Below are 15,788 nucleotides of genomic sequence, written 5' to 3'. Positions count from 1 at the left end.
AGCACCACTCTTCTTCTAAGACTCAGCATCTTTCTCTATTTAAAAGATTATACAAACCATTGAAAAGTATATATACACTGCTTGTGTTTCAGTTTGCTGAGCCTCCAGTGCACATGCAGAGGCCAAATCATTTGAGAAAAATAAGTTAAATCCTTGCCACTTTCTCATCACATTTTTTTTAATTCGTTGGGAAAATTGCCTAATTAAAAAAGAAAAGGTGTGTCTTGAGTCTTTCTCAAACATGTTTCAAATGTGCAGCCTTAGTGCTCTGCTGTGGAAACTATTTGCAAAAATAAGGACAGATCTTCTAAATCCATGTTGACATCCATTAAGCAGATGAGCTGAGAAGCCCTGAAGTGCATTAAGATTTTGACTTCAGTGACAAGTTGGGTTTCAGGTGGTCTATTACTACATAAGCAAGAGAGATCAAGGCAACAACCCCCATGGCCTCTGAACTTGTGAATTACCATCCTAACACCAGTTCACTCTAGAGAAAACAGTGACCAAGGATCATGCAGAACCTCCTTTCCACAGTGAGAAGCAGAAATATTTTCCACGGAATTTCTCCTTTAGTGTGGAAACCCAGGGCAGCAGGAATATTTCTGTCTGCTCTGGGGTGCCCTGACCCCCGGGGGAGCGCTGACTTTGACCCTCATTCATGGAGGAAGTTTCCTACAACTTCAAGATAGACTAGAATCCACAGAAGTGTGAAATAGATTATCGAGAGTAGTGTAGGTTTATCACTTGGTGAGAAATTTAGGGTTTGGGATTTTTACTATGTTGTGGATGGAAGCAAGATGGAGGGCACAGGGCATCATCCTGGGTTTCTTCTTCACGCTTCTTCTTCCTTCTTCTTTGTGGGATTGGGTGGCATTTTGTAATTGGGCAGAAACATCTGCATTGTGGGCTCTGTGAGATCAGTTATTAGGTTAAAAAGGAAAATAATCTAGTTCTTAATTGGATAGTTTAGTCTTAAAAGACCTTGCAACAAGAGATTGTTAGCCATTTTGTGCCTGCTGATGAAAAGCTGCCCAACTCACAGTAGTGAGACTGTTTCACTGATAAGAAATAAACACTTGAGTCTGAACATGATCTACCATCTCAAGTGCCTTCAATCCAGACCCAGAGAAGCCAATACTTTAGCAATAATATTTCAGAGTGCCTTGACATCCAAAGGCAGACACTGATTTTATTTCAAAAGCATAGCTATGAAAATGGTTGTTAATTAAAACAAGAGAAATGAAAGTAAGTGTCAGGAAAGGTACAATGTTGACTGACAATATTCTTAGTTGTCCTTAGCGGTGTTATAAAATGCAGTGACAGGCAAGAACACAGCATCATTATTTGCCCAAGGCATTCCTGGCCTCCAAACATGCAGTTTGCACAAGTTTTCAGACTACTAGACGTTTTTTTTCTATGATATCATAGACGTAGTGATAACTTCAAATAGATAATTCTCCACCTTCAATTTCTGAAAATAGTTTCACATGTTAAACCACAGAGTAAGTCAAGGATTACAGTCAAACCCAACCAGGGAAGGTTGGGCCCCAGGTAGGACAGAAATGAAGCATCAGTAATCTGAGGGGATAACTCTTAAATTTTCTTGCTGCAAGTGATGTCTAAATCCTGAATATTATGTTAAACTGGTTTCACAGAAACCAAACCTTTACCCCATAGACACAAAGCTTCATATACTGAACAGATGATTTTTTTCACATCAGCTTTTTCTATGGAAGAGTAGGAAAAGCAGTTCTTTTTAAGACCTGTAAGCCTCTCTGATGTCTCTAAGATGCTTCATTAAAGATTTATTCCTATAAAGCTTTTAAAAAGACTGCATTGACCATAATCCATATGAGGCATTAACCACAGGGTTAATCAATGTTCTGAAACAAAGAGTAGTATGGCAATGTGATAGAATGTCTTACTTAATTTCATTATTTAAATGGGGACCACAGACACCCATCAGACTTCCACCCAGCCGAAGAAGTGACAGAGAGCTCTGACATCCTTAGGCACAGACAATGACAGAAATGCAAAACACTATTACTCTCACTCAGTTGACTGTACATACAGCTGCAAAGTACAGATGGTTTTTAAGTCAAAGGGTGACAATATTATTAATTTATTTTCAAAACATCTTAAGAACAACCAGGAAAAATATGATTGTCAAGTGAACACAGCAGCACTAAATAAAAGGCAAAGCAAAAGTCTACCAAGAAGCCTCTAGAAGAAATAGAAGACTAGTAGGACTAGAAGAACTAGTCCTCAAGGTTTCACAACTGTCTTCTCTAAAATGCTAATGAACACTCTTCTACTTGAATTTCACCAATCATTGCAATTCAAGAAAAAAGAAAAATAACTCCAGCCAATCTAGGGCATCACCTAGAATCTGACCCTCTGCTTTGGTCATGAAGCAAATTCTCAGAGATGGGTTGCATGGCTGCACTTCACTTGTTCATTTCAGGAGCATTTTCTGTATTTTGTTATTGTGTAAGACATATGGCAGAGATGAAGCAAAGCTTCCCAAATAACAACATTGAGAAACTATTAAGATGATCAGATACAAAAATATGTTGAATAAACGATGCCTCTAATTATTTCTCCTTTTTAAGTTCTTAATGGTATTAGTTTTTATAAAAGACTGTAACACATTTTTCACACAACTTCACTTGAAAAATTTATTTGAAATATCCCAGCAAAGACTAAAACATACTCACAACACAACAACCATCAGTGAGTGAATTCTTGGTGCTTTATATTTCAATAAAACTTATCCTGGGAGGATATCCAGGTTTTTTTAAAAGCCAATTAATTTAGACTCTTGAATGAGAAAGGACTATACAATCGTACTCTGGATCATAAAAGGTAAAGTGTTCGTCCAAGGACAAACAGTAGCAAATATTGAAAATCCATTGACTTCCTGGTTTACGACCTGTTCACTCAGCTGTACAGTTCCAGTATTTCATCCAAGATAAATAGCTATAAAATAACAGCATGCCCCAGCTGTTCTATACAAACTACAAATGCATCATTCAGCAGAACATAACCTGCTTCTGAAACTTTCAGTGTGAGGCCAGTGACAATGGGATCCCCGCACTGTGAAGTGACTTGTGAGCACAAGCGCATGCAGTGCTTGGGGAAAGAATCAACCAAGAGCCAAGGCAGCAGGTGCTGAGGCACTCGGTGCTTCTGCAGCAGGCAGACAGCAGTCAGCAGCGTGCCTGCTCTCCAGCAAGGTGGTAAAGCACACACACAGTCAGTCCTGCACTGGTACTGGTACTGAGCTCAAAAGAGCTACTTTCCTGCATTCCCCCCCCGCCACGTACACTTCTTGTGTCCAGAGCAACAGAATATTCACAATGGCCAGTAGGAAGGACAGAGCTCCCATTCATTAAGCACAGCTAAGGTGTTGAACAACTCTGTTTTCACAACAAAATTTTCAAAATTCCAACATAAGCAGCAAGAATTCTTACCCTCCAGAGCAGCTGTACTTGAAAAATATGCATATATTGCACCTCTGTATCAGCTTAAGGTCTGTCACTACTTTGAAAAGATTGTCTTATTTGTGATCCTAAAGATACACCCAAGAGAAAAATAAGTGAGACTATGCATAAACGTCTTGAAATAGTCAGGCCTGAATTAAACTTTCCAGATTATTTGGGAGGGGAAAAAAGGGGAAGGGAAGGAAAGAAAAAAGAAAGCAAAAGAGGGAAGGGAAGGGAAGGGAAGGGAAGGGAAGGGAAGGGAAGGGAAGGGAAGGGAAGGGAAGGGAAGGGAAGGGAAGGGAAGGGAAGGGAAGGGAAGGGAAGGGAAGGGAAGGGAAGGGAAGGGAAGGGAAGGGAAGGGAAGGGAAGGGAAGGGAAGGGAAGGGAAGGGAAGGGAAGGGAAGGGAAGGGAAGGGAAGGGAAGGGAAGGGAAGGGAAGGGAAGGGAAGGGAAGGGAAGGGAAGGGAAGGGAAGGGAAGGGAAGGGAACTTATCCCTGCCAGGGAAAGAACCAGGGTAAATTTTGCCCAGTCATTTCACCATTGCTTCATTTTTTGCAAGTTCTTGTATATCATAACTACTTGTCTGTATGTTATAGAAGACTTCCTTTAAACTGCATTAAAAATCTATAGGTATCACAGTACAAAGAAGATCAGTATTGCAAATGCCAGCCTATGCTAATTTTATCAGAAATAGTGAGAACCGTACCCTAGACAACAATCTGCCTTTTCTTGAACTTATTAGCAAAGCATATTAAATGCACAGACTAAAAAAGGACCAAAAAAAAAAAAAAAAAAAAAAAAAAAGAAAGAGCCCAAAACAAAACGAAATAAAACAAAACAAAAAATACCTGGTGAGCTCTTCTTTAATCTTCAAGGGTTCATGTGGATAGAATTTCACTCTAAAGCACATGGTATATGGTGGATGAGCTGAAACATTATAAAGAAAAAACATGAGAACCATAGAAAACAAACATTGCTTAAGCCACTCTGAAGGAGTGACCTTAAAATCACTTACTAATGGTTAGTTTAGGCAGAGATTCAAACAGGGGCATTATTATATATGCTTTATTTTGGGGTGGTCTTTTTTGGCAAATGATAAGCAGTAAGCAATGATAATACTACAAAATTGAAGAAACCATTTAGGTAATGAAACTAAAGACAGTAGAAGTATTTCTGTTCCCAGTATTTAATAAGATTATAGTACCCAACTCTGAGCAATTATATCAATGCCAGGCCTGATGTACAATCCTTCCAATACAAAAGAAAGAGGGGAAAAAGAAAGGAGAAAGGAGAAAGAGGAAAGAATCACAATAACAGGAAATATTTCAATTTTGCAATCAGTGCCTCTCAGGCACTTCGATTTAGAGCAAAGTACAGATCTACAATATTCTAGTTAGTTTTAATATATTTTGGTCTTGGTATATTCTCAATGTACACAGACAATTTTAAATTTCCAAAACCTTGAAAAGATTGTGCTTTTATGGCAGGGAAAGGGAAAGCAGAAGAAAAGAGCAAGAAAAAATTACAGAGAAAATGGAAGACATTACCAGGTGAAATCATTAATTTCTTTTTTAAATTGTAAATTGTAACAGTAATTAGTAAGCTACTAGAACATTTTACTGTACCATCTTCTTAAGCTCACCAGTTAAAAGGCTTGTATAAACTTCATGTGGTGATTAGTTCAACAATCATGATACTCTTCAAGCTTCTCTGACTGCAGTATCTACGTGTATGCTGCAGTGTTTCAGAAACACATCCCTAGATATCTCACAGTTCCATGTGATGTACAACAGCAATAGAAAATAAAAATTAGTTAAATCTTTTGTTACGGTTGGTATCTTTTGGATAAAATATTCCTTTATCTTCTTGAAGATAAGGGAATATTTTCCTCTTTTAAAATCTCACATTGTACTTACTTTAAGTACAGTCAGTTGCCACAAAAACTGCTGATTTAATTTTTTTTCCTTGTTTAAATAACCATTCATTTAAGACACAAGGAGGAATTTCAGAAGGGATGGAAATGGAAATATGAAAAATACAGGAAAAGAAAAAAAACAAGTAATCAATAAGAAATAGAAATTAAGGGGAAACTAAGAAAAAAAAAAAAAGCCTTTGTTGTTCTCTAGAGATGGCTTGAGCTTTCACAGTTTTCCTATCTGGAGAAGTTGTCTGAAAGCTAGAGAAACACTCAGTCTGTTTTCTGTGGGCTTTGCTGTCCTAGATATGACTGCAGCATTGTCTTACAGTGACTGCAAAACAGAAGACATTGTTATGTCTTAACTGCCCTGCAACAGCAAAGTAGAAGGTAAAGTGAATTCACTGTCCCAGAAAGGAAAGCATCCATGCAGAAACTCACTAAGGAGTCATGTTGCCTGGACACAACAAAGGATAACTTAAGTCATCTTAAATGTTTCTGTCACTCCTCAATAGTCATGTTAAAACTATTAAGGGAGGAAAATTTTGGAATACAGCTGCCCTATATGCAAAGAGTATCACGGCGAGGAAATGATGGCATCCACTGCACTATAAAAATAGCCTACATTCATAGGAAAGGTTAAAGTAGGAAATGTTTTACTTGAGCAGAAGAACAGTATGTGACAGAAGTACACACCAATGCACAGGACATGCAGGGGATTTGTCAAGGCAGCTTAAAGCCTATTTCTCAAATCTTTTTCTAGACTCAAGCTCCTGTAACAATATTCCTCCTCAGCAGTGCAGCAATACTATACAAGTCTGCTGCAGCCTGCTAAGCCAAGATCCCTTCTCTATTGCTGTGCAAGAATGGAACAAAAACAACTTGCAATTTGAAATGGTAAAAAGAACATGAATCTATCCATCTAATTAATCTGTGGAGATAAAAATGTTCCCTGCAATTACAGGAGAGCCTCTTTTTCTGTTCCTTATTCCCAGCTGGAAAACCAGCCTCAATGAACATTTGAATGGGGAAGAAGGGAACTCCCAGAGATATCCACTTTACCCTCCATCTTAATTTTAAGGTAGATCATAAGCCTAATGTTCTTCCAAACAGACATTTGAAGATATGTAAATGTTTAGCAAGGCCTTTTTCTCATACATTTTACCACACTGGGGAAACATGCATGAGGACTTCATGTTCTCTCTTTGATTTCTCATAGCAGAAACCAAGACAGGCACTGAATTTTATCAGCTCAAGAGATATGATTGTCAAGCCAGATAATTTCTCAATTCCTTGAAAGTAAAATTACTTTTGACCACTTCCATATTAAAGTGGAGACATTAACAACAAACCTTCCCAAAATAGACCAGAATTGCAGAAGCACATTTCATCAACACAAAACTATCAATTCACATAATCAGTTTTTTAGTAGCTATTTCTTATAAGTCTTTTCTTTCAGAGGGTCCTTTATCTCTCAGATAAGAAGCAGCAGGCATAGCAAAATGCCTGAGGCTCTGTCAGAATTTCCTGCTATCTGAGTTCACTTTCTCACTAAAAACCATTCACAATTACAATGATTTCAAAGGACTTTATTGTGGAGAATAGTATCGAAAGCAAACTCCATTGAAGCAGAACCATTAATTTGCCAGTTTGTATGCTAACAGTACATAAGAGGTGAAAGAAAAAGTACAAATAAAATCATTTAAATTATGTTAAATGCTGAAACAAGTCATGATCTAAATGCTCATGAAGGAGCTACACACAGAGCATAGTTTTCAAGGCAACTGGCTGTATGTTGTTAAATTTTATTTCATTTACATTTAACTACGATACAGTATTCTATGTACGTCAAAAAGGAAGGATCTCCCTAAAGTACTCCCAAACCTACAACACCGTGACAAGAACAAAGAGGAATATGGGAGATGCCTCCCTTGGTACAGAAATCAGTAAGTAAGGGACTGAGTCTCACATGAACTATTTTTAAGCGCCCTACAAAAAAGGCCCACACATTTGTATTACCATTTTCTTCATAGCAAAAGAATCTGAAAAAAGAATAAAATATTTATGTGTGCTGATTTTGGCTGGAGTAGTGTTAATTTTCTTTGCAGTGGCTTGTATGGGGCTGTGTTTTGCATTTGTGTTGAACACAGGGTTGATAATACAGAGAAGTTTTTTGTACTGACACCCTGGTGAGGAGACTATGTGTGCATGGGAATTTGGGAGGAGACACAGACAGGATGGATGACCTCTGCTGACCAAAGGAATATGCCAGATGACATGTCATCATGTGCAGTATATAAAGTAGGAGAAAGAGGAAGGGGAGACTTCTGGAGCAATTGTCTTCCCAAGTCACTGTTACCTACTGTCCTGCGGATGGTTGAACACCTGCCTGCCCATGGGAAGGACTCAATGAATAACTGGTTTTGCTTTGCTTGTGTTGCTTTTCCCTTTCATATTAAATTTTCTTTGTCTTAACCACAGGTTTTCCAGCTTTTTACCCTTCTCTCCACAATCCTGATGGTGGGGGACTGGGAGAGTGCCTGCATGAGGCCAGTTGCTGGCTGGGGTTAAACCACAACACTATGAAAGATGAAAATAGTTTTTAAAAGCTGTTGAAAAACTTGATTGAAATTTTACAAGTGTCAACCAAATAGATAAAGATGGAAGATTCTCAGCTGATGCTTTTTGGAAAGCTTGTTTTTCACAATTTCCTTTTCACCAAGCACAAATGTTATGTTCTATAATGCACAGCACTGTCAGTGTACACGAACATCTGTACATGAATTACACATGGATACTGAAATCCAAAAGCAGATGTTAAAATTATCTTTATAGTCCTGAGAATGCAACTTTGCAGAATACTTCCTTCATCTCTCCTTGTTGTTACATATTCTCTGAATTACAGATTCCTACAAAAAGTTAGTGAAATTTAAGAAACAAACAAGCAAGAAAAAATATTACACTCAAATATTCTTCATGTTCACTATCTCTGCAGAAGCATCTCTGGGAAACCATTAATACGTACATAGTTGTTTCCATATGCCTGTTTCCTTTCCAGAGGAATCAGCTCTTTATCCATATTCCTTGCTGAGCATTTTAAAGACAGGTAGAACGTTACTCAGTGTTTTTATGCATAAGGGATACCTGATCTACCATAAATGTCAAATTAGAGCTATCCCACATTGCACTCATTAGTTAAAGAGCAACACAGGGCAAGGTGGATTTTTGTCAAGTGTTTATAATAAAGCTTAAAATGCTGTTATGAAATATTCATGAGGATTATAGAATACACAGCATTCATATTAGTGCCTGAAGGATCACACAAAACTCCCATTGTATATGTATTTATGAATTTTTCATTGTATATGTATTGTATATGTATATATGTATATATGTATATATGTATATATATATATATATGTATATATGTATATATGTATGTATATATGAATCTCACATTGGATTAAACTTTTCTTTACATTTGTGCTGAGATCAACCTGGTTCATTCCATCTCCTTTCAGGTTTTAGCATTAGAGATCACGGAAATTAATTGAAAAATTCCAATGACCTGACACAGGAGAACATCCTTGCAGCATTACTCTTTTAGATCATAGAATCATAGAGTGCTTTGGGTTTGAAGAGACTGTAAATGTCATCGAGTTCCAACCCTTGCTGCCACGGGCAGGAACAGCTTGCACTGGACCAGGTTACAACCTGGCCTTGAGCACCTCCAAGGACAGGACACCTGTTACCTTTCTGAGGAACATGTTCCAGTGCCTCACCACCCTCACACGAAAAAGTTTTTCCCTAATATGTAATCTAAACCTACTCTCTTTCGGTTATGCGAGGCAACAAGAAAAACATGAAAATTTAGAATGCCTGCACGTCAGAGCAACAGAAATTGTCTCACTGTCATCAAGAACAAAACCCATAAAATATTTGGATATTTCCCACTAAGCAGGTTGCAGGAGAGCTGCATATTACTAGGCAGAATAATCTTTAAGAGTAATAAAAAAAAACAGCAGGAGAGAAAGTGCATGGGAAAACTCTTCTTTACTTAAACATTAGTGCTGATGTGACTCAGGTTTTACACCATAACTTTCCTAGACAGAAAATAAGCAACAACATTGCCAAACAGAGAACTTTACTGTCAGCATTTGGGAGAGATAACAGAATACACAAAAACATGCAAAGAACAGAAGTTTCTTTTAGAAGTTCTGTATCTTGAACCACAAAGATACAGCTTCCTTGGGCAGCCTTCCAGAGAGTTTTCTGTCACACTGCTGGAAACACACTGCTTGCAGCTGCTGGTCACCAATTGGCTTCAATTTGTACAAACAAGACTGGCTGTGGTTCAGGACATTTCTCAGAAACTGAATTTTTCCCTCTCAGGCAAAATCAGTGGTAAAAATGGCTGAGGCACAGACTTACACTTCATGTTAAGACACAAACATTACAATGACAATGAAAAATACAGGGGTAGATGGTGAGACAAAAAAAATACCATGCCTTCATTCTTTTTGTGTGGCACCAGAAATGCATTTAAATATAGTTTCATATGTGATATGACAAGATAGAAAATTTTAGACAATTCTTCTTGTCATATAGCAGCTACTAAATATGAATTTAAAGCAATTTTTTCCAAAGCCAAAGAAATTGAAATTGTAGCATATCACACAAGATCCTATGAACACGTCAGAGATTCAAAGAAACAACATCCTTTTTTACAGACAGAGATGTACTGTTGCCAGATTATGAGTTCTTTACAACCTGATTATAGAGGGATTATGCCTGAATGATTAATGTACTACTGAGGCCCATAAAAGCTAGTACCTAATAAAATGTATACTAGAATACTTCTACTAGTCAAACTTTTTCTGCTCCAAATATTTGTCAATATTGAGCTGCATGAATAAATAGACTGAAAATCCTGCTGCTGCTGTGATGGAGGAAAAGGGAACTCCATACAAATGGTAGCTGAGCTCAAGAACAAATCATTTTTGAAATTTTTTCTGCACGTATGCAATAGCTTCACAATTCTACATAAATCTAAACATTCAACTGAATTTAGAACTTTTTGAGTTATTATGGATTATCACAGAAAATTTTTCATTTTTTCCTGAATTCCTAAATGCAAAGAAATAAAAAGAAAGTTCCATTTACTACAGTCACTTTGAATAGCCACTTCTCCCAGGAGTCATGTCTACATAACATAGGTGCTATTAACCAGTCACTTCCTTGCTTCAGTTTTTAGACTTTCCACCTTCTACTAATTCCAGTTCTCACTTGTGCCACCTGACACTGGAAAGTTTTGCAAGTGAGTATCAATAATTTCTTCTTCTGAGTTTAAACCTTTTCATAGTAAACCAAATATTTCTAGATCAACTATGAGTTAACCCTGTTCCTTTAGAATTTTTTTTGTTTTCTACCTTAATATAGCCTATTTTTAGAAACATAAGTCAAAAGGTTCTTGATGCCAAATTCATACAAAAAAATGTCCTTGAAACCTGTGGGAGCATAATCTTCATGGATTCTATACATGTACAAAATATATATACATAGCTCTATTTTTTTTTCCTTAAAGGGTTATTGTAGCAACTGAAGTCTTTCTTCTGTGACATGAGAGAAAGTTAACTTACACTAGTATTTTTAAGTATAAATTGACAATCCAACTTCTTAAACTGTTAATCCAACAGTTTAAAAAATTGTTAATCCAACTTCTGTGTCCTAAGGCTGGTAAAAAAAAATCCTTTGCTATCATCTCATTCTTTTTGGCAGTTGTTCTTAAGTTGTTCTTTCCACTATGATAAACAACCTCATGCTAGATGCATTTTATTTTGCCTTTTTGCTACATATGAATTTTTTTTTAGAGTTTTGATTAGGATTCTATCTCAAAAGCCACAGAAATCCTCTGATGAGGCCATCAAATCACTACATCTACGGAATTCTTGGACTACCATCTATCATATCCAGGTAGCATCTATATGCAGGGAAGGTTGTTTTGAATACATCAAAACATTCTCAGCACATCTGTTGGCAGAGCCCCTGCATGTGCTGCTTTGCAAAGTGCACAAGAGGAATGAGCCCTTATACTTTGTTGGGTAAAAGCAGTAACATAAATGCAGGAGATACATTCAGGAAACTGTTCTACTTTTGATAACACATTAGAAGGAAGCAAGAGATTCAGATAATTTACAATTCTTATACTTTTTCTGTTCTTCCCTCTTTTCTTCCTTTACTAGCACTGCTGAGGAGAACAACTACATTCTAATTTGACTTTTTTAAACTTAATTATTACTGGATAGTACTCCAGCTGGCTAAACACTAGATATAAAATTTTGGATTGACTCTGCCAGATATATGAATATTGGCATATATACACATGCATGCGTATACTGTAGTATGGCTGCATTAATGGAAGAATTCCTTGAAATTCCTAGTCAACACCCAGTATTAACTGGTTTTGCATATTAGACAATCTCTTAAGCCTCACTACATTTTAAAGCAAATACATTATCTCCCACAAAAAAGGCTCCTTGTTAAAACAAAAAACTGTATATGAACAATATGAGGATAAAATTCTCCTTCATTTCATAAGACAGAAGATAGATAGATAAATAGATAGATAGATAGATAGATAGATAGATAGATAGATAGATAGATAGATAGATGATAGATAGATAAATAGATAGATGATAGATAGATAGATAGATAGATAGATAGATAGATAGATGACAGCTAAGACACAACTTCTAATGAGCCATGGCAATTGTCCAGAATTGCCAAATAAACTGCTGCATATAACCTTCTGAGTGCTAAAGCATTTCTGTTTCCTGAAGAAACAGAAGAGGTCTTCACTGTTGGACTATTTGATGGAAACCTTAGGCCAGACAGTAACATTTCAATAAAATAATTAAAATAATGCAGTCTTGGTTTAAAGACACTTTTTAAAATACTGATCTTAAGTTCCCCCCCACCTGTAGCAGAAAGCTCACTTCTTAGCCCATGGTACTTGAATTTGCTGGACAGTAACAATGATCTCAAGCCACTGTTCTGCATTTTCAGGAAGCAAGGGGCAGCAGAAAGAAGAATAACCAGAAAAGACCTAGAAGCAATTGCCACACACCATTTTTATTGCCATCTCCCAGTGGCTGATGGCATCTGACTGAAAATGAGAGCTGGGACACACAGGTCTTCTGACCAGATCTGCCATCCCAAGTCTGCTGGCCTCTGGCTGTAGCCACGGGCAGTAAGGAAAAGCTTTGATTGCAGAACACTGTAAGATGGTAAGATCAGGGTAGTATGGAGTTTTTAGGACTCCTTCATGAGCTGACATGAAGGACCTGTTTACACTGAGAAACAAATGAAGCTTATTCTAAATTACTGCATGGAAGCACAAGAAAACCTTCCGTTATTTAAAAATAAGTTTAAAAGCATGAGCTTTCAAGACTTACATTTCATTTGCTTGAAGATGGACTTGTTGGGCTCAAGCCAGTGCTGAAAAGACAAAGCAGAGAGCAGAGGTTAATATCAATCAAAAATAGCCTTGTAAATGTAAATGGTACCAAAAATGAGAAGTAGGAATTTTATTTCACTGAGACATACATAAATGAGAAAAACACCTCCGTAATGGAATTGTACTGTATAAGCATACTTGATATCACCAGTGCCTGTAAAATAGATGTAGTTGAGAATAGAAATAAGACAGATATTTCAAAGACATATTTAAAGGACTGCAGACTGTAGTCCTCAGCTTGAAGTAGACATTTTAGTCTTATACTTTTAGACTTTTTTTTCCAGAAGAATGATCATATCAGACAGTAGGAAAGACTATTCAGAAACTTTAGCACTGTCTCTTCATTGGTGTTGTCTTCTACGCTTCTTAAAACTTAAAACTATATGTCTAAGTACTATATCTTCAGTCAAAACACAAGCAATTGTTCTCTTCTAGCAAAAAGTTAAAATCTCAAGGGAAAAAGATTGCACTTTTCTGTGAAATGTTCACAATAACCTAATCATAGCTAATATACAGAAGAGAGGTATGGATGCTTATTAGTAGGTGCATAAATTTACAGGAAAAGATGTTTTTGGCAGGAAAATAAGTTAGGCTCACACTTTAGTTAAGAGCCTTAGCATATCCCCTGCTTGCACTAGCTGACCTGCTCTGGAGGATGTTTTGTCAGACAAAAGAACATGCTGATATTCAAGTGCCACTTCACACCACAGCCAGGAGCCTTTGTATTAGTATTTTTCATTTAAGCAAAAATCTCCACAGTAAAATGAGATTTGTGCTGTGGAAGCAGCTGGTCAAAAAGCACAGCATTCAACACTGGGAGGCCTTGCACTAAGAGGGTTTCATTTTTAACCCTTTCATTCCAGCTCGAAAACCCTTTGGTCAACTGCAAAAAGAAAACGTAGCATTTATTAAACAATGTCCAATACTTAAAATATTGGATCCTAAAACATGGGCTACCATTTCTCTTCATAGCCTTTAGCAATTCTACTACAGAGAAAGGCCAGGGGTAGATATTTTGTAGGAGATGTTAATATCTGACAGAAAATTATTACTTTAAAAATTATGACACCTCAAGAATTCAGGTGCAGTCAGGATAACTGCAAATCAGTTTTCTGAAGAGAACTTTTGAAAAAACAAATACCATTGAATGAGCATTTTTAATATCTGTGGTTTATGTGCTATGGTTGCTCAGAAACTCACACACAAATAGTCTACAGTAGTACTGGGGCGATAAGCCCTGCAATGTATTTCTATTTGAAGTTCGCTTACCACTGAGAGACAGATATGGAACCCTGGTACAAAGAAAACAAAAAGCCAACAACTTAAACTTCAAACAATAGCCACAACACAACAACAACCCTCCAACATTTCTTTACCTATTCTGTCTTCCCAGTATCTCTCTTTTTAGGGGAAAAGATGAAACATAATTGAATCAGCAATGACGGTTTCACTGAGTTACCAGAAATATCTAGCTCATTTCATTCTTTTTTTAGATAATACACATAAATTATTTATATGTTTCACCCTGAATAATGGGGGCTGAGAGTTGCTCATAAAAGATAAAGACAATCTGATTTAAGAATTCTTATACAGTCTGCAGAGGTTTAGAGGTACATAATCCAGAATGAATTCACAGATGGGAAACCAAGACAAACCAATATAGAAGTCCACTTTCCACAGCCCCACCCCACATCCACCAGGATCAGGCCAGTCCTAGATGAAGATTCAGACAGCAAAAGGGGACTTGGACAGTGAGCCATGCTGTACTGCTCCCAGCAAACTGAAAGTTATGAGTATTCAACATTTTCATCTAGCAGAAACACAATACGATTTTCTTGATATTTCTTTTTGAAATACCAAGCTGGATTATCAGCACAGACCAGATCAGCATTTAGAACTGTTTGGAAAAGTTAATTACCTATTACAACAAAGCAGTTAGAGATTAAAAAAAGCAAATTTGCAAATATGAAACTTTGATACCAATCATGTGAATAGTGAACGAGGGGAAACATGGAAGTTTCTCAAACCCCTAGGAATGCAGATTTACCTAACATTTCCAAAATCAAACATGTATCACTAAGACCCGACCTTCATGGGTTAAAAACAGATTGGAAATACACCAAGCAATTAAGCAGTCTAGGCTTTCACATGGAGGTCATGGAAGTGACAGGCAGTTTCTACAAGCTCAGATTTCTGCTGTGACCTTCTGTTGGTGGAAGATTGCAAACGTGTACACAATTCAGCTGAATCTTCCAGAAAACAGAGGAGTTACTTCATAATTTGTGGAGATTTTCAAAGACACAACAATTAGGTGCTTAATGCTCTCTAGCTGTCAGGGGAAGATAAACACCTAGTCATTGCTAATATTTCTGGAAATAGCCACCTCTATGTTTGTTTGCATATTTCAATTTGAGTTTTAGGAAAGATTTTCCCCTGAGTACTTATCTTTCAGCCTTACAGCATTGACTATTAATAATTAATACCTGTGCCTCATCTCTACTATACAGCATCCAAGCCATATTTATTCCCAGATTAATTAGCTGTTATAGTAAGGAGGAGATTAAGGTTCCTAAAAATTAATCAAGCTGTTTCTGCAGAAACTTTATATTGAAAAGTATTTGGTTTTGCAAAATGCTTTTTTCATGTAGCAATATTTTTTTAACAACTTCCATGAAAAAAAATCTTAGGTGAATGAAAGTATAACACCTCAAGTTAGCTTCTAAAGATAAATTTTAGAAACATTTTAAATGTTCAGCTGCAAAAAATTGTCATTAATTCGCATGTCACACTGCCTTGCAAGAACAGGCCACAGATGTTTTCAACTGTTCATTGCAATGAGTTATTGTACCCTTTATTGTAATAAAAACCCAA

General features: G+C 36.9%; 1 protein-coding gene across 2 annotated transcripts in view; it reads right to left on the bottom strand.

Moving 5' to 3' along the window:
* FRMD3 (FERM domain containing 3) overlaps nt 1-15,788 on the bottom strand; it is a 129,854-nt gene that overhangs the window by 45,989 nt on the left and 68,077 nt on the right. For both annotated transcript variants that reach the window (XM_058823431.1, XM_058823432.1), the window contains exons 3-4: nt 12,856-12,898; nt 4,335-4,413 (exon numbers count right to left, since the gene is read on the bottom strand). In XM_058823431.1, coding sequence (XP_058679414.1) covers nt 4,335-4,413; nt 12,856-12,898 — 122 coding nt within the window. The remainder of the gene's footprint in view (nt 1-4,334; nt 4,414-12,855; nt 12,899-15,788) is intronic.

This window comes from Ammospiza caudacuta, chromosome Z, assembly GCF_027887145.1.
Source record: "Ammospiza caudacuta isolate bAmmCau1 chromosome Z, bAmmCau1.pri, whole genome shotgun sequence".
NCBI classification, from domain to species: Eukaryota; Metazoa; Chordata; class Aves; order Passeriformes; family Passerellidae; genus Ammospiza; species Ammospiza caudacuta.
Note: the sequence above shows the minus strand (reverse complement) of the source record. Positions and strands in the feature narration are given on the sequence as shown.